This window comes from Lissotriton helveticus, chromosome 10 (assembly GCF_964261635.1).
Source record: "Lissotriton helveticus chromosome 10, aLisHel1.1, whole genome shotgun sequence".
NCBI lineage: Eukaryota > Metazoa > Chordata > Amphibia > Caudata > Salamandridae > Lissotriton > Lissotriton helveticus.
Window position 1 is genome coordinate 1,218,757,158 of NC_136071.1, and position 24,025 is coordinate 1,218,781,182.

Sequence of the window (24,025 nt, forward strand, 5' to 3'; positions counted from 1 at the left end):
ATTTAATACCATGATCTAGCCATTGAGCACTAGCGCCATCAAAGAAAATGTTTGGTAACCCCGAATTCCCCCATATTGGTAGTTCAGTGTTGAAAAAAGGAATTTTATTAATGTCCATAATTTGATCCCAGATTCTTTTAATTGCTCTAGCAGTCTTAAATTTAACTCTTTTGTTATAGTTTGGGTCATGGACCCGAAATAAGAACTGATTGCTTTGTGGCCCTAGCATGAATTGGTGATAAAATAGGGGGATTTCTTTGGACAAAAGACTGCGTATACGTGAAATAAAAGTAGCAAAAAAGTAAATTTTTAATTCTGGAAAATTTAATCCTCCTTTTTCAATAGATAGTTTCAGTGCCATAATTGACCTGCGGGCTTTTTTATATCCCCATATATAGTTACTGCAGATACTTTCTATCCTCTTAATGTAGGATTTATTCAGTTGTAGCGGGATAGATCTAAACAGGTAAAGTATTTTTGGTACTATTTTCATTTTAATTGTATTGATGCGTCCAATCAAACTAAGTGGTATTTTGTGCCAATTTTTGAGAGTGGATGTAATATCCTTTAATAGAGGTTCATAGTTTAATGAAATGATTTTATCGATGTTGGAGGTAAGTTAAACCCCTAGATATGTAGCGTCAGGGCGTAAGCCTATTATCGGTTGAAGTGGTTTATAATTCGCTATCACTTGAGTTTTATTAACATTTAAGCGATAGCCCGATACATCGCCAAAGTCCCTAGCTTCCTTAATTATATTAGGTATAGCTTCTACCAGTTCAGTGGTAAAGATGGCAATATCATCAGCGAACGCTGTGATTTTTAAGGTATTGCCTTCATGTTCTATTGGAGTAATACGGTCTTGAGTTGTAAGAGCATTTAGGAATGGTTCTAAGGCTAAGGCAAAGAGCAGGGGTGAAAGAGGACACCCCTGTCTAGTACCCCTCTTTATTAAGAAACTATCTGAGTTGTTTCCCAGATAACTTACTATGGCTGTTGGTGTTTCATATAAGGATTGTATCCATCCTAAATATTGTCCCTGTATACCAAATGATCTTAATGATGCCCATAGGTACTCCCACCCCACTCGGTCGAATGCTTTCTCCGCATCTAGCATGACCATTCCGAGTGGGGTGTGAGTAACCGCCGCAACATCAAAAGCAGTTATTGCGGTGTTAATATGAGCAGTAGTATCTCTACCCACCACGAATCCATGTTGTTGGCAGTTAACTAGATCGGGCATTATAGGGGCTAGCCGGTTGGAGAGTATTTTGGCGAAGATTTTTGCGTCAGTATTTATTAATGAAATTGGTCGATATGATCCCTGTTCTTCCGGTGTTTTTTTTTTTATTTTTAAAAAGATGATTTCAGCTATGCACCAAGAATTGGGAGCACTACCTGTTTCAGCTATGGAGTCTATCACCTGATGAAACAAAGGGAGTAGTTCTTGTTCGCAGATCTTGTAAATCTCCATAGGCAGATTGTCTTCGCCTGCGGCCTTTCCTAAAGGGAGTGAATATATAGCCTTTTTTATTTCTTCCATTGTAATTTTAGTATCGAGTATTTTGTTTTTTTTCCGAATCTATTCTTGCAGGTTTATGAATTTCTCGATACGATTCTATTGTTTCTAATGTGGGTGTATTTTCTGGGGTATATAGATAGCAGTAGTATTTGGCAAATTGTTCTAAGATCTGTTCTGGTTTTTGATAGTTTTTAGAATCTAACCCTTTTATTATTTTTATTGTAGTTTTAGCCTTTTTATCGGCTACTTTATAGGCCGAAATTTTCCCGATTCTGTCTCCCCCTTCATATTGTGTTAATTTGTATTTATGTATTTTAGAACTATATTTTTCTCTAAGAGTTTTCTTTAAGACTGGTCTTAATGAGGTTAGTGTTAGTTTTAGCTCTTCAATATTAGTGTTACCTTGTGTAATAGCATCTGCAAGTTGTTGTTCGGCTACTAAAATATTAGAAGTGGCTAGTTTTTCAACTCTCCTCTTGTCTGCGTTATCCCGAAATATAAATTGTTGTGTATAGCCTCTGATACTACATTTACAAGAGTCCCATACGTAGTTAACAGCAGTAGAGTTAATATTTAATGATATATATTCTAGTATATGATTCTTCAAACCCAAAATGAATTTAGGATCCGTGAGTAAGTATCTAGGAAATGTAAATTGACGAATAGTTTGTTTAGTATTCGAAATTTTGAATTCAAACCGTATCGGATTGTGATCAGAGGTAACTTTAGGGCAGATTTCTATTTCGCAGTCAGTTAAAATATTATCAGTTGTCCATACCAGATCTATCCTAGAGAAAGTTTGATGTGGGGCGGAGAAGTAAGTGAAACCGGGAATGGTAGCATATTTAGTACGCCTGTTAGACGGGGACCTGGAGGGTCGGCCGAGCACAGTGATCGCACAGACAGGTAACTTCCCCCCCACAGATGGACACCACACAAAGATCAGGGTAACACCTTTTATAGGCACTTCTGGTAGTAGAGTGGTACGATACAAGGCGATCAGGACACGATGATCCTCTCAATTCTAGTCTCTAGTAAGGGAAGGGGGTAGCGGGACAGTCTTGGTACCCACGGGTACTGAGGTGTAACGGTGATAGCTCACAATCCTCGAGCTCGGTGTTCGGATGGGTCAGACCGCGGCAGCGCCGGCAGGTCCCGAAGAGGTCGTAGGTGGCAACGGGCCGCGGCAGCGCCAGCAGGTCCCAACGAGGATGAAGGTTACAACGGGCCGCGGCAGCGCCAGCAGGTCCCACGAGAATGCAGGTTGCAACGGGCCGCGGCAGCGCCAGCAGGTCCCACGAGGATGAAGGTTGCAGAGGGCCGCGGCAGCGCCAGCAGGTCCCACGAGGATGAAGGTTGCAGAGGGCCGCGGCAGTGCCAGCAGGTCCCACGAGGATGAAGGTTGCAGAGGGCCGCGGCAGCGCCAGCAGGTCCCACGAGGATGAAGGTTGCAGAGGGCCGCGGCAGCGCCAGCAGGCAGGACAATAGTTCACTAGGCAGGGCTGTGGCAGCGCCAGCAGTCCGTCAAGGATGAGTTCGTCGCGGTGTCTCTCGACTCCAGGATACAACTGCCTTCCTGTCCTGGGGCGGCCTCAGTTATAGGTCTGGCGCCCTTTGATGTCCGGACCCTCGCTCTTGGAGGTCGGGAGGTCTGGGATGAGGGAGTCCAGACACCCAGCAGGGGGGTGGAGCCAGCGCCCGAGGAGGCTGGGGGTGCTCGGCACCTGGCGGGGGAGAGCCATCGACACTTCTTACTCCCATTGACCTGCCAAGTGGTCCGTTCACCTCCTGGGTGGAGGGTGGTGCCGGGATGTCGGGGCCTGGCCAGGCCCAGGGTTGGGGTCGGGCTGAGGCCGCGCGGCCGCGTGGTGCCGTGTCCAAGATGGCGGCTGGGCCGGGCAATGGTGCTGACGGTGGCCCGGGCCCTGTCCTGCGGGGAGGGAGCGAGCCCTTCATGTGGCCTGTCCAACAACGCCAAACGTCTTTCAGATTATGCATCCTAGCTAGTTCCTCTATGGCATATTTCACTTTCCTCATCCTATTTCTAGTGCATTTACTTGTAGAATCTATAGTATAGTTCATAACGCAATTAAAATCCCCCATTAGTAACAGTTCTCCATCCCAATCAAGTAATTCAATAGTCAAATGTTCATACAATTTGGGTATATCAACATTTGGGCCATAAATAATACAAAATACATAGCATTTTTGGTTAAGTTGCAGTTGAGCTATTGCCCATCTGCCTTTAGCATCGCTAGTGGTTTTGGGAACATTTAATTTTAACCATTTCTGTTTCAAAATAGAAAGGTAGAGAGAGAGAAAAAACTATAGTATTTTAAGTAGAAAATAGTTCAATGCCTGAAATCCAACCCCAAGCTCAATAGGGTGAGTGACTTCAAGTGTCTGGGAATGCGCCCTGCACTCACTCACCTCACTCCTCATTCTCGCCCTTCACTTTCACCCGCTCACCCTGCACTCACCCGCTCACCCTGCACTCACCTGCTCACCCTGCACTCACAGCGATCGCCCGCTCACCCTGCACTCACAGTAATCACCCACTCACCCTGCACTCACACGCTCACCCTGCACTCACCCCCTCACCCTGCACTCACACGCTCACCCTGCACTCACCCGCTCACCCTGCTTCACCCGCTCACCCTGCACTCACACGCTCACCCTGCAGTCACCCGCTCACCCTGCACTCACAGCAATCACCCGCTCACCCTGCACTCACACGCTCACCCTGCACTCACCCGCTCACCCTGCACTCACCCGCTCACCCTGCACTCACACGCTCACCCTGCACTCACAGCGATCACCCGCTCACCCTGCACTCACACGCTCACCCTGCACTCACCCGCTCACCCTGCACTCACCCGCTCACCCTGCACTCACACGCTCACCCTGCACTCACAGTGATCACCCGCTCACCCTGCACTCACAGCGATCGCCCGCTCACCCTGCACTCACCCACTCACCCTGCACTCACACGCTCACCCTGTACTCACCTGCTCACCCTGCACTCACCCGCTCACCCTGCACTCACACGCTCACCCTGCACTCACCCGCTCACCCTGCAGTCACCCGCTCACCCTGCACTCACACGCTCACCCTGCACTCACAGCGATCACCCGCTCACCCTGCACTCAAAGCGATCGCCCGCTCACCCTGCACTAACACCATTCACCCGCTCACCCTGCACTCACAGCAATCACCCGCTTACCCTGCACTCACCCACTCACCCTGCACTCACAGCGATCGCCCACTCACCCTTCACTCACCCGCTCACCCTGCACTCACCCGCTCACCCTGATCTCACCCGCTCACCCTGCTCTCACAGCAATCACCCGCTTACCCTGCACTCACCCGCTCACCCTGCACTCACTGCACTCACCCTGCAGTCACCCGCTCACCCTGCACTCACACGCTCACCCTGCACTCACAGCGATCACCCGCTCACCCTGCACTCAAAGCGATCGCCCGCTCACCCTGCACTAACACCATTCACCCGCTCACCCTGCACTCACAGCAATCACCTGCTTACCCTGCACTCACCCACTCACCCTGCACTCACAGCGATCGCCCACTCACCCTGCACTCACCCGCTCACCCTGCACTCACCCGCTCACCCTGATCTCACCCGCTCACCCTGCTCTCACAGCAATCACTTGCTTACCCTGCACTCACCCGCTCACCCTGCACTCACAGCGATCACCCGCTCACCCTGCACTCACCCACTCACCCGCTCACCCTGCACTCACCCGCTCACCCTGCACTCACAGCGATCACCCACTCACCCTGCACTCACCCTGCATTCCCAGCGCTCACTCTGCACTCACCCACTCACCCTGCACTCACAGTGATCGCCCGCTCACCCTGCACTCACAGCAATCGCCTGCTCACCCTGCACTCACAGCAATTGCCCGCTCACCCTGCACTCACCCGCTCACCCTGCACTCACAGCGATCACCCGCTCACCCTGCACTCACCCACTCACCCGCTCACCCTGCACTCACAGCGAACACATTTATGGCACCTGTCCTCAATTCTTTCCACTCAAATTTTACATTCTTCTTCAACAATTCCCTAAAAGGCTCGTCCTTCTCAGCATAGTTGTGAATGAACTTCGCATAAAACTATCAATCTCTCTGTGGCCTCAGGTATAGGCGCTCTCAAAATACCTTCGACAGGACTATGTTTTGGCCTGATACCTCACTTACTTATGAGATATCCGAAATACTCCGATTCATGGTGTCAAAAATGACACTTGTTAATTTCCGGTTTTAATCCTTTCTCTGACAATGCCTGCAGGACTCTATCCAGGTTTTTATCATATTCATCGATGTTGCAGACATATACCAAAATATCATCCTAGAAGGTAATTGTCTCAGGTACTCCCGTCAGTGTTTCTTTCAATAAATGCTGGAAAACAGAGGCAGAGCTGACTTGGCCAAAAGGCATCCTACAATAACGGAATAATCCCTCCAGTGTAATGCCTGATGTTAGCATTTAGAATTCATCCTCAACTTGAGACCCTTGCGAGTGAGTAGCGCGCTATATAAACCCCTGATTGATTGACCTAGTTAAATGCACAAGCTAAATCCAGGGTCAAAAAGGTCTTGGCCCGCCAGGGTTGAAACCATTTCATGTAGATTTGGCAGGGGATGGGCATCCACCCAAATGGCATTTTTGATACTGCGTAAGTCAATGCGCAGCCTTAATTTCCTAGATGCTTTCACTGAACTAACAACGGGGACACCCAAGATGATGATTTTTTCCTGCTCAATTATACCTTTTTTGCATAAATCCTTTAGTATCGTTTTACATTTTTGCCTATAAGCAAACAGTACCTTTATGACTGTTGTCTTACAGGTATCGCATCACTCTTCAATAATATACATTGTTTAAAACCTTTAAATTCACGTAAATTTCAATAGTGACATACTGTCTGGCGGAGCACATTGGGAGCCGGTACTAACCAGGGGAAAGCAGCTGTCCCACGCAACGCCGCACCAGGAGCCAGCTCGGACACCGCGAACACCAGGCACGCCACCGCCGCCCCGGGACTTCAGGTCCCGGCAGCCTTCGCGGCGGAGGCGCGTTCCCTGACGCGTGACTAACGCGCCAGGAGGGGCGGATAAAAACAGGAAGCCCTCGGTGGAGCGGGGGGAGCAATAGTGACATACTGTCTGGCGGAGCACATTGGGAGCCGGTACTAACCAGGGGAAAGCAGCTGTCCCACGCAACGCCGCACCAGGAGCCAGCTCGGACACCGCGAACACCAGGCACGCCACCGCCGCCCCGGGACTTCAGGTCCCGGCAGCCTTCGCGGCGGAGGCGCGTTCCCTGACGCGTGACTAACGCGCCAGGAGGGGCGGATAAAAACAGGAAGCCCTCGGTGGAGCGGGGGGAGCAATAGTGACATATTGTCTGGCGGAGCACATTGGGAGCTGGTACTAACCAGGGGAAAGCAGCTGTCCCACGCAACGCCGCACCAGGAGCCAGCTCGGACACCGCGAACACCAGGCACGCCACCGCCGCCCCGGGACTTCAGGTCCCGGCAGCCTTCGCGGCGGAGGCTCGTTCCCTGACGCGTGACTAAAGCGCCAGGAGGGGCGGATAAAAACAGGAAGCCCTCAGCTACGCGGGACGCGAGCGGGACGCCCGGGGCGAAGCCCGGGCAAAGGGCGGGCCCTCTGTGGCCCTCAGAGGCACGATAAGGCCAGGCTAGGCCACCCCTCTGACAGCTATCATTTGGATTATAAGGTACTGTTCCCAGTTTTGATATTTTGCTTACAATACTCTATAGAGTCTTTGGCCTGCCATCTCGTCGCTGGTGATTGTTTGACGTCCATAGCACATTGTTCAGTCAACATCTACTGAACTCATTTGAGTTGAGCCTTGAAAGGCTGTCTAAAGTCGCAGTTTCAATTATGGGGAAAAAATTGGTTCCTGCCCCCGTAGAGACAGTGAACACTTTAGATTCTTATCTTGTGCAAGTGGTCAGTAACATTAACAATAAGAGAAGGCAATCTCTTGGATTGAGTCAATCACCCATTTTGCCTATAGAAAGCCCTTCCACAAGCGCACTAAGTACAGCGACATCTGATTCACTGCTAGAAAATCCGCCGTTACATCTTGCTGATTCCAACCTTCAAGACAACGGCACTGAGGTTGCTGCTGACTTTGACCCTCCAATAGATAGAATAGACTTAATAGACTTATCAGATAACGCTATTACTGATCCAAACCACCAGATAGCCGCTACGGACGAAGATCTACAACCCCTGCAGCCTGCCACACGGGCTGTTAGAGCTTGTAGAAGACTCCCAGTAAAGAGGGGGGGGAAACAACTAGGTAGGAAAAAGCCCGCCACCCCACCCCCTAGGCGGGTGGGGAAATATGTAGATCCCGACACTGATACTGAGTCAAAACGCATTTCCGATGACGACCTTTTTAGTAGGATTCAAGACATGATAGACATCAAAATTAGGACTATAATTAAACCCCTGATCGGGAAACTGGATAAATTAACATCTGAGGTTAAAAAGCTGGGTGAGGTACACAGCAAACTGGTTGATGAGGTAGAGAATTTATCCTCCCTCGTCACTAATATAACACCCACGGACGTTGAGGTTACCCCAGTTGAAAGCAATTCACAGCCCATTCAACAAGGGCTGCTGCTTCCGCCAGTATTACCCTCATTACCTACTCCTGGTCAAGATGTAGAAGTTGGAGACTCCGACAACAGTACTACTGGTGCTACAGTGGTAACACATCATGAGGATGTTTCAGCCCAATTTATATTGGAAGCTTCACCGGTAGTACTGGTGCTGGCAAATGTCCCTGTTCTATCACAAAATAAAATAGAGTCCAATCAGGGTCTAAAAGATAAAGCGTTACATTGGCTCACTAACAATATGCACATGGCACAACAAGGGTTCGATAAATTGGCAGGGGACATTGTTATGACCAGGAGGGTATCTTGGATTGGCAGTAAGCCAAAAAAGTTTAAAGGGGATTGTGTTATTTTAAACTTTGCTAATGCCGAGGTCCTCCCGGATATCCTGAGCAATGTTTTCCCACCCCAACGTCGCAGCGGTTCTATAATTCCCCTTACCCGTAGGTTTTTCTATGATGAGACTCAGTTTGCTACCTTACCCAATATCCCCAGTTATAAAAGACACATTAACACCAGCAGCTGGGGAGGGGTTACCAGATCTCGACACTCTAATGACTGGTTTCAGCCCATAGCATACCGGGAGCCAGGAAGACCCAATTACCTGAACGAGTTAAACAACAGGCCTGTCCTTGCACAGGAGCCAAGAATAAACGGTTGGGGTCCCGGCCTTCTGGGTTACGAACATAGTGTTCGAGGCAACAGGTCCACACATTGGTTGAGAAACTATCAGTTTTCGACACGCCCAAATACCCCGCAACCTATGTGGAACTCGTCTCTATATGGACAGGGTCAGGCAGCCACTCCCTTTGAGTGGGGTTTTGCTACAGGAAATAGGTTTGGTCCTTTATCTGATTTAAATACCTGTGATTGACTTGAACCAGGAGTCGATCAAGAAAGGGAGGTGTCGAACAACCCAATATCAAAATGTGGTGGTCCTAATATTGTTGAGCACTTCAGTAATCCTGCTCCCAACGTAGCACTAGACTCAGAGGGTGTAAACGAATTAAGGTTACCCACTGACTCTTGTAAGATCATTAGTTGGAATGTGGCAGGTTTAATTGCAAAACGCCAGGACCATGCCTGGCTGAGCTTTGTCTCAAAGCATCACATCATCGCCTTGCAAGAAACCTGGGGTACATCCAATAATCTTTGGTGGGACGGGTTCACCTGCTTTACTAAACCTGCAGTCCCTAGCAGGGCGGGTAGAGCAAAAGGTGGATTGGTGATTCTGTTTTCCTTGGACCTAATAGGAAGTTATAGGCAGATCAGCTCTGACTCTGATAACATCCTAATGGTTGAAAGGGTGATTAACAAAACAAGCAGGACTTTATATGTCAACTTTTACAATTCTGGGAACAGTGACTATAGCGGTCGCATTATCGCCAGTCTGGACAGTATTTTAAATACAGTATCACAGAATATCGAGTTAGTTTTTGAGTTTATTTTATTAGGCGATTTTAATATCCATTTATGTAATTTAGCCTGTAAGGGAAGTGGAGCCAATGAGGTCGACGACGCGGCCTTACAGGGACCCCACTTTGAACATTCCGCAGAAGGGCAGGAGCTTGAAGATTTATTGGCTAATTATGACCTATACGAACCTCACTGTGGCCTGAGAATGCCAACCTTTACTGGCGCCCAAAATGGCACAGTTATTGATTATATTTTTGTCTCACTAGGGATTCTAAATCGGACCACGGCCTATCGTACAGTCGCAACACACTACAGCGACCATAACCCAGTACTCCTTGAAGTGGCCTGGGGTACCCAGATGGGGGCGCCACCATTAACTGCAAAACCGGCACATCCCCTGAGGACCACTGACCAAGATAGACGATTGAAGTGGGCCAAAGTGATCCCGGAAAATTTTTATGAAAAATGCTTCCCTAAAATTAAAGATCATGTGGAGCTCTGTAAAAATCCGGGCACTCAAGGTAAAAACATAGTAGCAGCTTATGAGGCAATATGTAACCAGGTTTCTAAGGATCTTTTAGCCAAACCCACCCAGGGAGCACAAGGACATAAATGATGGTTTGACTCCGCATGCTCGAAAGCCCACAGAGAACTGTTGGTGGCCCTAAAAAACGTTCCAAGGGACAAAGATGACATTTCGAGACTAAGGAAAACTTATAAGGCAGCCATAAAGAATCGTAAAGACACCATCAAACGCGACACATGGGATAATCTCCCTTCAGCGGCAGTGCTGAAGGACAGTAGGAGATTCTGGGAGATCATCAAACAGCCCCTATTTTCTGATGACAGTAATGCACCCATGGATTGCGTGATAACAGATGAAAAATGGCTGTCTTTCTTCAAAAATGTCTATGGGGGGGACGATGAGGGAATCAAAAAGGGTCTATTGCCCAATATGGCTGTACATCCTATCATCTTTAACCCCCAAGAAGTGGAAAAAGCTCTTCTGGCAACCACCAAACATAAGGCACCTGGTCCCGATGGAGTCCCTGCTGACTTTTTTATGTACTCACCTAAACTGTGGGCTGAGGTTATGTCAAATGTATTCAATGCAGTTAATGGTAATCCAGCACCCGCCTCGTGGGCCATATCCACCATCGTCCCCATTTTTAAAAACAAAGGTCAGCGGGACGACCCCGCGTTTTATAGGCCCATATCCCTCCTGGACTCAACTATAAAAATTCTGGGCAGAGTCCTTTTATCCAGATTGAGGGAGAACGTTGAGGGTTGTGGTGGGCTGTCTGACCTGCAATATGGTTTTAGGGAGAGAAAAGGGACCATCGAACAATGTATTATTCTGCATCTGCTCATCTCTAAGTACACGGTGGCCAAGGAGGGTTCTGTGTTTTTGGCATTTATGGACCTCTCCTCGGCCTTCGACCTTGTCAACAGGTCAAAACTATGGTCAATTCTGATGGAGATGGGCATTGACGAAGCTTTGGTGACGTTCATGGCCACTTTGCATGAGGAGCTTTATGCAGCCGTCCGAGTGTCAAATAATGGCAGATGTACCCCACTGTTTAAATCTCTAAAGGGGGTACGGCAAGGTTGCATTTTAGCCCCCTCGCTTTTTACCATCTACATTAACGGCCTGGGGGCACACCTGCGAGGCCAGGACGCGGACGTTCCACGTGCAGGAGATGTCTATATCCCGGCACTCCTGTACGCGGATGATGCCGTGTTGATCGCCCGCACTGGTGTAGGACTCCAGCGCCTCCTGGATGCCTTTGGCTACTTCATGGATAATTTGGACCTTAAGGTTAATGTTTCCAAATCACACACGATGGTAATGGGGCGTGAGTGTACTAAAAAGAGACATAAATCATTCTTTTGCAGAGGGGTCCCGGTCTCTAAGGTAACTACATTCCCCTATTTGGGTGTACTGTTTGACCAGAAAGGAACGTGGGGGCCACAGATAAGAGCAAAGAGGCTGGCGGTCACCAGATCTTCCTCAGCGCTAATGGGTTTTGCTGGTAAGCTGGGAGCCAGGCCCATGGAAGCCCTCTTAAAAATCTACAAGTGTAAGCCTGTGGCCATTGCACTATATGGATCCCCTTTGTGGGGGTATGTAAATCTTGATCCTATTCAGAGAGCTGAAAATAGATTTATTAGATCTCTTCTCTCTGTCCCCCAGTCAACCCCAACTTATTCCATTCACAAAGAGGTGGGCTTACCCTACCTGTCAGACTTATTGAGTTTAGCGCCCCTGACCCTGTGGCTGAAAATGTGGTTGAATGAAGACCTTCCTTTGAACCACATAATATTGAAGGATGTCCTATCACTTGATAAACATAGCAGTATCCCTTGGCTGGCCTATTTAACTAAATCATTTTCTGAATTGGGTCGCCCAGAACTCTTTTCAAGCCCAGAAAAAATCAGGGCTCTGGACATAGGCTATATAAAAAAGTCATTCAGGGAAAGGAAGGAAGCGCGTCGCGAGGAAGTTGAACTGCTGAAGCCAGCAGTTAGGGCACACAACCTCCTGGTGAGTGTACCCTCCCTCGCACCATACCTTAGTTTTGTCACATTCCCTTTTCACAGGTTTTTACTAACTAAGTTCAGGTTTAACCTGTTAAATTTTTATTTAGGTTCTTTTAAGTGCTGGCAGAAGCCAGACCTAGCCCCTCCATGCAGTTGTGACCACTTTTCTGTGCAGGACACAATGCACTTTGTCATGTTTTGTAGCTTGTATCATGAGCAGAGGAAAAAATATTTGCTCCCCATTCTGAAAGAAGCGGGATTTACACAGGTGCGTCCCGCACTGCTCTACTTACAGCTCCTGACAAATCCCCGCACAACTTTCTGTATTGCTAACTTTTTAGTGGCCGCTGCAAGGGTAAAAGCGGGTGGCCAAATTTCGCCTTAAATTAATTTTTCTTTTTCTTTTAAGTGTTGTTGTGTTTTCTTCTTTTGATATGAATTGTAATAGGTATCTTTTAATCTTGTATATAGTATTTATAATGCGCATCTAGATTGATGCTTTTTAGGAAAATGTAGGGTTATGTATGCATGTATTCCTTACCATGTTTTTATTGTTTTTGTTTCTTTGTATGACTTGGAATAAGTCGAATAAAGATATTCTGACTGACTGACTGACGTAAATTTCCCCAAAAATTCTATTATATATTTTTTCAATTGAGAGTGAGACATAAACTAATTCATTTGTGCGGAATTCCTACCTTCCATCCATTTATCAATTACATAGACAGAGGAACTTAACTTACGATCCAGTCTAATGTCCATTTCTTCTTGATGAGTCTATTCCAATAACGAGCGCCCCTTTCGTGCTACATACACTTTTCCTCTAGTACTGTGACCCAAAACATCCAACCTTCCCCAAAAATATCTTGCTAAATAAATCCTATGTCCTGTATATCCCCCAGGAGCAACATCAGAAAGCAGTAAACATTTTAGGCCATAATTCATAGATAATCCCTTGCTTAATAATAGTGTACCAAGGTGTGTTACAGATACATGTCCCAAGCAGACCGTCCCTGTGGATACTTATGTAAATGTAAATGTAGTATACTTGTAAAGCGCACAGTTGCCCCAGCAACGGGGCGTCCCGGCGCTGTATAACTCTGGGGAACCCGTCCTGGCTTTCCCTGTGGGATGGTCCCTGCTGGGAGTCCCCAAGGTGGAGCCAGGCATCCCCGGAATTGGTGGGGCCGTTGTGGAGATTAGGCAAGCTAATGCCCAGAGTTGCCGAGTGGAACCCCTGATTAGAGTAAGCACCGAAGCGAGAATTATCGAGTCCGCTGACCAAGGTCCACGACCCTACCGCGTCGGGAATTGAACCCTGGTCCCGGACTGACTTCTGCTCTCGGGTCTGCCGCCTCTAACCAGTGAGCCACACCACTCACAGCCACACTTATCCTAAGCAGATCCTCCTTATGGACACTTATCTTAAGCAGACCTCTCTTCCATGCTGAAACCAGGCCCCTTGTCATATGCAGACTTCCCATTCCAGGTTTGAAGTCACTTCCGGTTTAGGGCTAGTGATCCCGCCCTTCTCTGAGACCTTTCCTGGCCATTTGTGCGTGTTTTGGGGTTTTGCGAGGACGTGACGCGGCTACTGAAATACCAATTTGTGCAACATCCTATGTTTTTCAGTTAACAGTTGTGACCCCATTTGCTTAAAAAAAATGTTTCTGGATGTCTAGACTGCATTGACATTCATTTGATGTATTTTCATTTAGCATTTCAGTTTATATTTCAAAGGTCAAAAATACCTTATCAATGCTTTTCCCTAAGTTTTTAGGAGCCAGAGCAGTAAAATAATGGCCCCTTTGCAACCGTACTTAAGGCAGAGAGTTGTGCTGACGAGCAGCGGGCGGGCGGGAGTCGGGGGGGGGGGGCATAGGGTGCGCAAGTGAAAATAAAAATTGTAAGTTTTAAAAAAAGCGTACCTGCAGCTGGCCGCATCGCGCTCTTCTGCTCTTCTCGAGGCAGCACAGGCTCCCAGAATGCCCTGCGTCCAATCCTCATGCATGAGAGCAGCGTCAGGATTGGCCTGAGCGCCATGGATTTGGGCTCCAGACTGGGAGTCGGTGTCTGCTGTCTCCATCCCGGGTGCATGGTTGGGCTGCAGAGAGCGTTCACTGCCTAAGACAGTCGGCCAAACCGTCATGCGCAGGGAATGGAGTGCGCGTACCACTCCCCTTAGTGTCTGTCCCCCCAGGCCCTGTCCCCAAGACTAAGCAGGAGAGGAAAAATAAAATGTGTGTTTATTATAACATATTATCATTTTATTTTTCCGTTCCTGCTGTTTTTGGGTGGGTGACGCTCCCCCGCCACAGCGGAGGAGCCGCCGCTGTAAGAAACGAAATGCACCGGGCCTGCTATCTGAGTCGAATTAGAAAGCTTATTCCAGATCTCATCTTCCTGCTTTTATTTCTTTGTTCCCTTCTGTTTTGTCGCCCACAGAGAACACGATGGCAATGACCACAAACTTTAAGAGGTGCCTGCTCCTCGCAGTCGTTGTCATTTTTACTCTCACCGTCGGTGTTCAGCGGGGACTTCCGAAGGTAAGTGGCTGCAGCTCAGGTACTTACTGCTGGGGTGGCTGCCGGGCAGAGGTATGTTTGTGCAGAGCGGTGATGTGCGGTGGGAGGGAGTAAACTTACCTGGACCTCCTACTTCCTCCTTTGACCTTTCCTGCCCCGCCTCCTCAGGGGTGGGGCCAGCGTTGCCCGAGTGGGATAAGTTATATAAAACATCCTGATGCCTTTGAGACCATGGTGCAAGGGGGCCTGCGTTGGCGCTAAGCTGCCGAAATGACCCCAGCACTGGGGGAAAGGACAGGAATCCACTGTATTAGATAAATTCGGTGCATTGCTGCCCTTTCACTTTGACATCAGGCAGCTCAGCAAGGTGACTTGCGGTGGTGCTGCCCTACGCCTAACCCCCATAAATGAGGCCTGTACTTTCCAATGCAAAAAGAAGGGCTCCTTTCATCAAAAAGATCACTTGGCCCTGCTTTGCATCTCTTTGTGTCAACAACGTGGTATGTGGGCCGCCCTTGTTCATACAGCAAAAGGGTCAATCTTTTTCTGAGAATAACGTCACCATGAGGCCACCTCGATGTCACCTTGAGGCCACCTTGAGGGCACCTGAGGCCACCTTGAGGCCACCTTGAGGCCACCTTGAAGCCACCTTGAGGCCACCTTGAGGCCACTTTGATGTCACCATGAGGCCACCTTGAGGCCACCTTGAGGGCACCTAGAGGGCACCTGAGGCCACCTTGAGGCCACCTTGAGGCCACCTTGAGGCCACCTTGATGTCACCATGAGGCCACCTTGAGGCCACCTTGAGGCCACCTTGAGGGCACCTTGAGGGCGCCTGAGGCCACCTTGAGGGCACCTGAGGCCACCTTGAGGCCACCTTGAGGCCACCTTGAGGGCACCTAGAGGGCGCCTGAGGCCACCTTGGGACCACCTTGAGGGCACCTTGAGGGCGCCTGAGGCCACCTTGAGGGCACCTGAGGCCATCTTGAGGGCACCTGAGGCCACCTTGAGAGCACCTGAGGCCACCTTGAGAGCACCTGAGGCCACCTTGGGACCACCTTGAGGCCACCTTGAGGGCACCTTGATGTCACCTTGAGGCCACCTTGGGACCACCTTGAGGCCACCTTGAGGGCACCTTGATGTCACCTTGAGGCCATCTTGGGACCACCTTGGGACCACCTTGAGGCCACCTTGAGGGCACCTTGATGTCACCTTGAGGCCATCTTGGGACCACCTTGAGGCAGGCACAAAGTTGGAGGGATATATTTATTTCTCCAAACAGTTCACACACTAAAATGTTAAAAAAATTGTTTAGGCATAATATTTTGGACTGGAAGGGTATGCTTCATTACGGATGTACGTTGTTACAATGCATGCTTTTACCAAGCATGCTTTTACATCGCAGGTTTTTCAACGCAAGTCGTTACAACGACTTGCGTTGGGGGGTGCTGGATAGTGAATAGTTTAATTTACTATTCCAACTCCAGTCCCCGTGGATAGTAGGGAAGGTGTTGGATAGTAAATTAAACTATTACCTATCCTAGAGCGTCCCCCAGCGCAATTAGTTGTAATGACTTGTGTTGAAAAACCTGCGTTGTAAAGGCACTGCGTGGTAAAAGTTGCGTCGTAAAGGATGTTTCCCCTTCATTACAAATCTTATGCAGACAGCACACACACACACCTGCCCCCTGGTGGCGCTCTCCGAGGCGCCAGGACCACTGACAGTCTGTTGCTTCAGGGAGAGGGTCAGGGCGTTCACTGGAGCTCTAAAAACAAATCTTCAAAAATAGATATTATGGCCTTTGTGGTCATGTGGGGTGGACAATGATGGCCCACTTCAGCTCCAAGCGCGTCACTCGCGTGAGTGGCGTTCCTCAACATTACTTGACAGTAGTCTGCGCCGGCCTCAGCGGTGGAAGCTCTTATGCGGAGGGTGTTTTTACAGTGTTTGGATACACACAGTGATCCACCCAACTAAGGGGCATATTTACAATGGAAGAGACAGTGCCTGCTCCGCGCTTTGCCACTTCTGAAACACAGGGCTGCAACATATTTACAACAATATATGGTTCAGCCCTGCGTTTCCCCCTGTGCTGGCGTAAAATGTAGCTGCCTTGCGCCAACGCAGACACCCTTGCACCATAGTGCAAAATTTCATTTTTTTAATGATTGTTTATGCGCCGGAAGGAACACCTTCCAGCACATAAACATTCATTGGCGTTTCGCAGTTCCATGTGCGCTGCACAACGCAACACACATAGGAACAGCAAAAACGAGGAGAAAGGAAAAATGTCTCCTCGTTTCGCCAGGGCAGGACCAGGTATTCCCTGGTCTTCATTATGGCGCTGCCACATATGTACGGCGCCCTTGTGAATATAAAGCAGCTTCATAATCAATGGGTGTTGCAGCGAACTCCCATAACAACAACCATTGCCCTCCCCTTTCACGCTAAGCATAAAGTGAAAAGGTGCCTTATTTACAAGGCAACGTTAAGTGGCTTAACGCTGCATTGTAAATAAGGCAAAGCCCATATTCGCCACCGCAACTCCCAAAAAGTGATGTTGTGGTGGCGATAAGGGCTTGTAAATATGCTCCTAAAAATACTAAAATGACGTACAGCTCAACTAAGAATCCTATTACACAAATTGCCAATGGTCAGATAAAAAAAAAGTTAAAAATAATAAATATAATGGGATGATTTAGGACAGTAATTGACTCTCACAATCCTTGGGCGACATGTTTCAGCCGTGGCTTTAGATTTCAAATGATTTTTTATTAATTTAAAAAAAAACAAATAATGTACAAATAATACACAAATACTTAAATCATACAATGATACAAAGTAGTGACAAGGAACGGTATTGTAAATCAGTGATTCCAAACATTACTAGAAATAATAAAGCTACGAAGCAAAAATAAAACAAACTATACAATAAAATACAGAACAATAAGTGGCCTGAGAATGTGTATCCTGGACGAGTTACAATAGGGTATTTGAGAATAAATAGAGAGTGAGAAGAGAAAAGTCCCCATTCCTTTCCATGTGCGAAGAGTTGAGAGCACACGCGTCCTTGTGTCGGATTGTGTCGTGTACTGTGAGTGGATGTAGGGGGGATAGCGGCCACCGCCGGAGACTAGTGTCTATGGGCCATATGTATCATGCCCAAATGCGTACGCAAACGCCGAAATTCGCAGAATTTTGGCGTTTGCGAACGCATTTTCGCAAAATGGTATGTATCACCCAAATCTGCATGCAGAATAAGGAATCGCAAATTTTGGGAATCCTTAAATGCAATGAAAGAAGCCCAAAATAATTGCTCAATGGCTTTAAGGAATCGCAAATTACCACCAACTTCTAGTTGGTGGTAAGTTGCGAATTCCTTGAAAAATGCACATTTTTGCTTTTTTCCAAGTGCCATGTGAAGCACATATATGCCATAAGGGCATGTATGTGTGCCACATGTGCACCCATGCATATTTCAGGGGTGCAACAGGGTGTCCTTTGGACACCCCTGCACCCTTGAAATTATTCTCAATTTGCGATTCGCAAATTGCGAATCGCAAATTGAGAATAACTTCTCATTCATTCCTATGGGCCTCCTGGTCCATAGAAATGAATGGGAAAGTATTCCTTAATTGCGAATTCGCAATTTGCGAATTCGCAATTAAGGAATAGCAATAAATCGCTAAAAAATAGCAATTTTCTTGATACATACCAATTAGCGATTCTGAAATAGCGATTTCTTAAAAATCGCTATTACAGAATCGCTAATTGGTACCTTGATACATACGGCCCTTTATGGGGAGCTTTGCGTCGGAGTACCTTGCCAAATGAATTTTGAGATCAGGATATCTAATTTGTGATGGAAATCTTCTGATAATAAGAGGGGTGGCATATTGATTAGATAATTGACTAACGGAGTGATCATCATTTTTATAGTTTCGATCCTGCCCCACCACGTGATACATTTTGGGTTCCATTTGTCTAATAGTTTTTTAATTTTATCTAAGGTAGTGTTTTCATTGTGGTGTAATGTGTCAATTATGTTGTTTCCAAACTCAATGCCCAGGTATTATATGTATCCGCGTTGTCATGCCAGTCTTAAAAAACCTAAGACCTCCTTTGTACAGTGAACATTTAAAGGTTTGACTTCGGATTTGTCTCTGTTTAGTTTATAGCCAGAGTGTTCAGAGTACATTTCTATGGTGTGCATAAGGGCCTTGATTGAGGGGCCAGGTTTTACGGTGACAACCAGGATGTCGTCCGCGTAAGTCGCTAATTTAACCTATTCATTATTAGATCCTATCCCGGAGATTTCTGCATTTTCTTCATGTCCTGTATAAGGGGTTCTAGTGAAGGTGTGAGTGGGCAGCCTTGTCTTGTACCTTGTTGAAGAGTGAATGGTTCGGAGAGGGAAGCATAAATCGCAAAAGGCGCTGCAGGTTTCGCGTAAAGTGCCATAACCATCTTTATGAATGCTTCACCAAGGTCAAAGGACTTCATGCATTTATTTTAAAAACAACCAAGATGCTCTGTTGAACTTTTTTTCTGCGTCTAGAATTATAGCTACGGATGGTGGTGTAGAAAAGTTCACGTTTTCAAGGACGTGGCAGAGAAGACGGGTGTTATCGTTAGACCTGCGGTGCTTAATGAAGCCTATTTGGGAGTTGCTAATGAGTTTTGAGAGGTAGTCGTTAAGTCTAGTGGCCAGAATTTTGCAGTCTATGTTAATGAGTGATATTGGTCTATAATTTTTGGGTTGAAGGGGATCTTTCCCTTCTTTAGGGTAAACTATAATTACGGCTCCCCGTTTTCCATTTTTGCTGATTTTTACAGATAAATACAGACAGAAATAATTTATTTTCTTGTCTGTATTCATTTTTAAATGTGGATAAAAACAGAAATTGGGTTGCTCTTTTGAGTAATTCTAAATACTGTCTACCATAAATGCCAGGCCAACAGCTGTGTGGATTGATAGGTAAGAGAGCTAAAAAAAGAAAGGCATTTTAGTAAAGAGGCTTTAACAGCAGTTGATAAGTGCAAGGATGATTCTAAAATGTGCATATTTTCTTAAAAGTGCATTGATTTATCTCCCGCTGGTGTTTACAGCATTGAAACCTGGTGGGCATTCAAGCATGGGTGCATATTTACCGGTTAAATACATTTGGAAATATACTAATTTCAGCTTCATTTTTCCATAAAACCCAAAATAAACATGGAAAGATACAGATACAATCAGCAAAAAATAAATATGGATAAATACAGACAGAAATGACCCAAAAATAAATACCATAAACCGGGAGCACTAACTATGATTTTGGCTTCTGCCATTGAGTCCGTCGGCCCGCCTGAGCCGGGTATATTATTAAACACTTTTAGCATGGTTGGTTGTATTAGATCTGAGAATGTTTTATACATTTAGCTGTGAAGCTCTCTGGCCCGGGAGCCTTGTTATCTTTCAAGAATTTTAAGATTTTAGTCACTTTAGTTATTGGTTTGCCGAGGGCGAGTATGTCTGGTTTCGATAGTTTTGGGAACTTCGGGGCATATTATCAAGGGGGTTTATCTCCGCTTTTTTGGCTTTAAAAGCCAAGAAAGCGGAGATAAAATTATCTCCCTATTACCAGTTAGCGACAGCTAGTAGGAGATAGCGACCATCTTGGGCCCCACTTTGCATGTCAGTGATATTTATCACTAATGACATGCAAAGTGGGCGTGCCAAGATGTTAGCGACTGGAAACAGTCGCTAACATCGCTATCTCCTATTACCTAAACTAACACCTGCCCTGAGCAGTTCTTAGCCATGTTATCCAATGGGAGGTGGATAACATGGCTAAGAGCATTAGCTCGGTAATGCATGAATATCGCGGACTTTTCAGCGCTATTCATGCATTGCGGCCGTTTTTTATCGCATTTGCGATAAACCTTGATAATAGCAAGGTTTATCTGCGATAATTTCTGACGATGGTTAGCGTTAAAAAATTTGTTGCTAAGCATCGTTAGCGATAAATATCGCTTAACGTTGGTAATATGCCCCTTCATCCTTTCCAGGTATTGTGTGTATTTTTGCAGGTTGGAGTCCGGCTCGTTACGATATAGGGATCATTATTTTTTTTTAAACAATTTATTATCTCCATGGGTTTCGTGTGCGTTTGGTTATTCACATCTTTGACAGATGTCATTCTTTGTTGATTTTGCTTGTGTTTGAGGTAAGAAGCGAGCATCTTTCCCGCTTTGTTAGCTTTGCAGAGTTTGAGGCCCTTAAATTTGTATATCCATAGCCCTGCTCTTTCGCTCAGAATTTTACTCAATTCATATTTCCTCTGTGTTAGTTGGTTAAGTGTATTGTTGTTTAGGGAATTGGCATGCGGAGTTTCCATTTGTTTATTCTCCTGCTCTAGTTTTATTAATCCTGCGGTATATCGCTTGTTGATTTTCATTTTGATTTCTATGAGGACCCCCCTCAGGGTTGCTTTCAACGTATCCCAGAGCGTGTTTACATTTGATTACGGGAGATTGTAATTTTTTAGATAGTTCATAATTGAGTCTTCGATTTTGTTTTTGTCACTGGGATCTTTTAAAATATTGTTATTGAAAAACCGTCTTCTAAGTGGAGGTTAGGAGTGGCTGCTGTTAACATGGTGCTATTGCATGAGGGGTCCGACACAAGTTCCGGAGAGATATTGGTCTGGTCTATTAGGTTAAAGTACGCTACTCCGGAAGCCCATAAAGGATTAGTGGTGAATTAATATGGTGAAATCTGAAAGTAATTTCAGTGGTAGATATTGGTCAGTTATTTGGAGTGAGAAGGATAGCGGAGGGATAAAAGGGGAAGAAAGATTTGCATTCATATAGCACTTGTTACCCCTGATGGGTGTTGAAGCGCTATTCTGGCGAGTAGCACGGCACTCCCGAACCCATAAAGAATTACTGTTGAAAATTAGTATAGTAAAAAAATATGAAGTAATTTGAGTAGTGGACATGTTATTCAGTTATTTGGATAGAGAAGGGTAGGTGGCGGGATAGAAAGAGGGAAAGAGGTTTGTATTTATAAAGCGCTTGCTACCCCTGATGGGGGTTTGAAGCGCAAGTAGCACGCTACTCTGGAACCCATAAGGATTAGTGTTGAATTAGTATGGTGAAACATGAAAATAATTTTACTGGTGGATATGTTAGTCAGTTATTTGGATTGAGAAGGGTTGGGGAGGGGTAGAAAAGTGAAAAGGTGTGCATTTATATAGCACTTGTAACCCTGATGGGGTGTTGAGACGCTTTTTTAGCGAGTAACACACTACTCTGGAACCCATAAATGATTAGTGGTGAATTAGTATAGTTGAATATGGAATTTGAGAAGTGAATATGTTAGTCTGTTATTTTGATTGAAAAGGATAGAGGAGGGATAGAAGAGTGAAGGATTTTTATTTTTAGGTTAACGCAGTAGGAGGAGGCTTTTGGATGAGTAAAAAGGGGTTTTTGGTGGGGAGGAGTCAGAGGGAAAAGTTTAGAAAGGTTTGTTTTAGGGGATCGGTGTGGTAAAAGAGGTGTCAGGTGATGAAAGGAGAGGTAGAATGGGAGAGAGTCTAGAAAGGGTTATTTTGGGGATCATAGTAGTGGTGTGGGGGTTTGGGATAAATGAGAGAGTGGATGTAGAGGATATATTGATAGATCTATAGGATGAGAGATAGGGTAGTGCATTGGAAAGAGTAGTAGAAAGAAGTTTGAGATGAGCCAGAAGGTTGGGCTAGAAGATATATTGAGCGAAGTATAGGCTGAGAAATAGGGTAGTGCATTGGAAATGCTAAATTAGAAGAAAGTGATAAATATATAGATCCATAAGTACATTGAAAGTATATAGATACATAAAGGAGGTAAGTATATGTAGATTAAAGATATTATAGAGGCACAGGATGAGAAATAGGGTAGTGCTATGGGTAGGGATATGCTTTTTCAGGAGAAAAGTAACAGACACACGGATCCAAGTACATGGAAGGTACATAGATGCACAATGGAAGGATGTACATGTACACCGAAGAGGATTTTGTTTCTTCTCAACAACATAATTATTCTACATGTTTACACAAAGCAATACACAAAGATTCTTGTGTACGTTTTGTGTGGGGCTGAGTAAAAGGTATAGTCCCTGGAATCCGGGTGTAGGAGGCGCCGTGAGTCTTTGAGGTTGTGACTTGAACATCATTTCTGAACTACACTATGAGATTTTGTGGGGAGGTGTTTGCAGGAGGATTGGCTGTCTAGTATGGGGTCTAGTGGGAGGTTAAAGTCACCGCCCACTATGAGTAGGTCTTCTAGGGGTAGGCATTCTATTTTGTTAGAAACTTGTTCCCTGAAATTAGGCTCCTCAGAGTTCGGTCCATGTATGTTTACGACATGCAAGGTGTCTTCACCTCTGCGTAAGCTTGTAATCAGGAGGTTGCTTTGCTCATCATGTGAATATGATTCAAGGGTGATATTGAATTTGTTTGTTATTAGGGTGATTACGCCTTTCTTTTTGTGTTCCGCTGGTGAGCACGACATTTGTGATATCCAATTGTACTTGATGAAATCAGAGTCTTTGCTAGATAGTTTTGTCTTGATGTATGATGTCTCCGTTTGTTTTTGTTAGATAGTCCATAATTTTCAGACATTTAATCGGGTGGTTGAGCCCCTTCACGTTTAGGAAAATGAAATTGAGGCTGCCTGAAATGTTATGTGTCATAGTATGTGTGTATAGTGGTGGCTGGACTCCACTATGCATTGATAATAATAATGCTTGTATGGGGCAATGTTGGAAATGGGATCCCTGGCTGGCCAGGGCTTTCGCCAAAGTCAGTCAGAGACCACCACTCCCAAGTCAGGGCAAGGGAGTTACACGCCAAGATAACCCCTGCTCACCCTCTAGGTAACGTGGCGCGAGCAGCAAGGCTAAACTTGGAGGCGATGTAAGTTAAGTATTTGCGCACGCACCCCAGCAACAACACCCAAAGGCCCACCACAAAGGAAAACTCCACACAAGGTTATATAAAAATAGCCTTTGTATTATAATAAATATACATCAGATAAAACACACATATTGTTACACTGTGCCAACAGGCACGGGCGGAATTTACAAGGAATATTGTACAGGACAGGGCCACCTGGACCACTGTCAAGGGTATCAGCACTTTTAGAACTTTGTAGAAATAAAAATCACTGTAGCACACAATATAAAAATAGAGCACACAACCAGTAATCACTGGTAACAGGACCTCACTAGCACCACCTGTACTAGGGAGAAAACAACCCCCTACATATCACAATACCTGTAGGGGTGTAAAAACAGAACACAAGATGCAATGCATAAC

The 24,025-nt window shown here is 46.1% G+C and overlaps 1 protein-coding gene across 5 annotated transcripts in view; it reads left to right on the plus strand.

The window, feature by feature from the left end:
* The window catches only part of LOC144784984 (NXPE family member 4-like), a 228,935-nt gene that overhangs the window by 17,254 nt on the left and 187,656 nt on the right, over nucleotides 1-24,025 (plus strand). For all 5 annotated transcript variants that reach the window (XM_078664106.1, XM_078664107.1, XM_078664108.1 and 2 more), the window contains exon 2: nucleotides 14,604-14,704. In XM_078664106.1, the coding sequence (XP_078520232.1) occupies nucleotides 14,612-14,704 (93 nt within the window). In that variant the 5' untranslated portion in view covers nucleotides 14,604-14,611. The remainder of the gene's footprint in view (nucleotides 1-14,603; nucleotides 14,705-24,025) is intronic.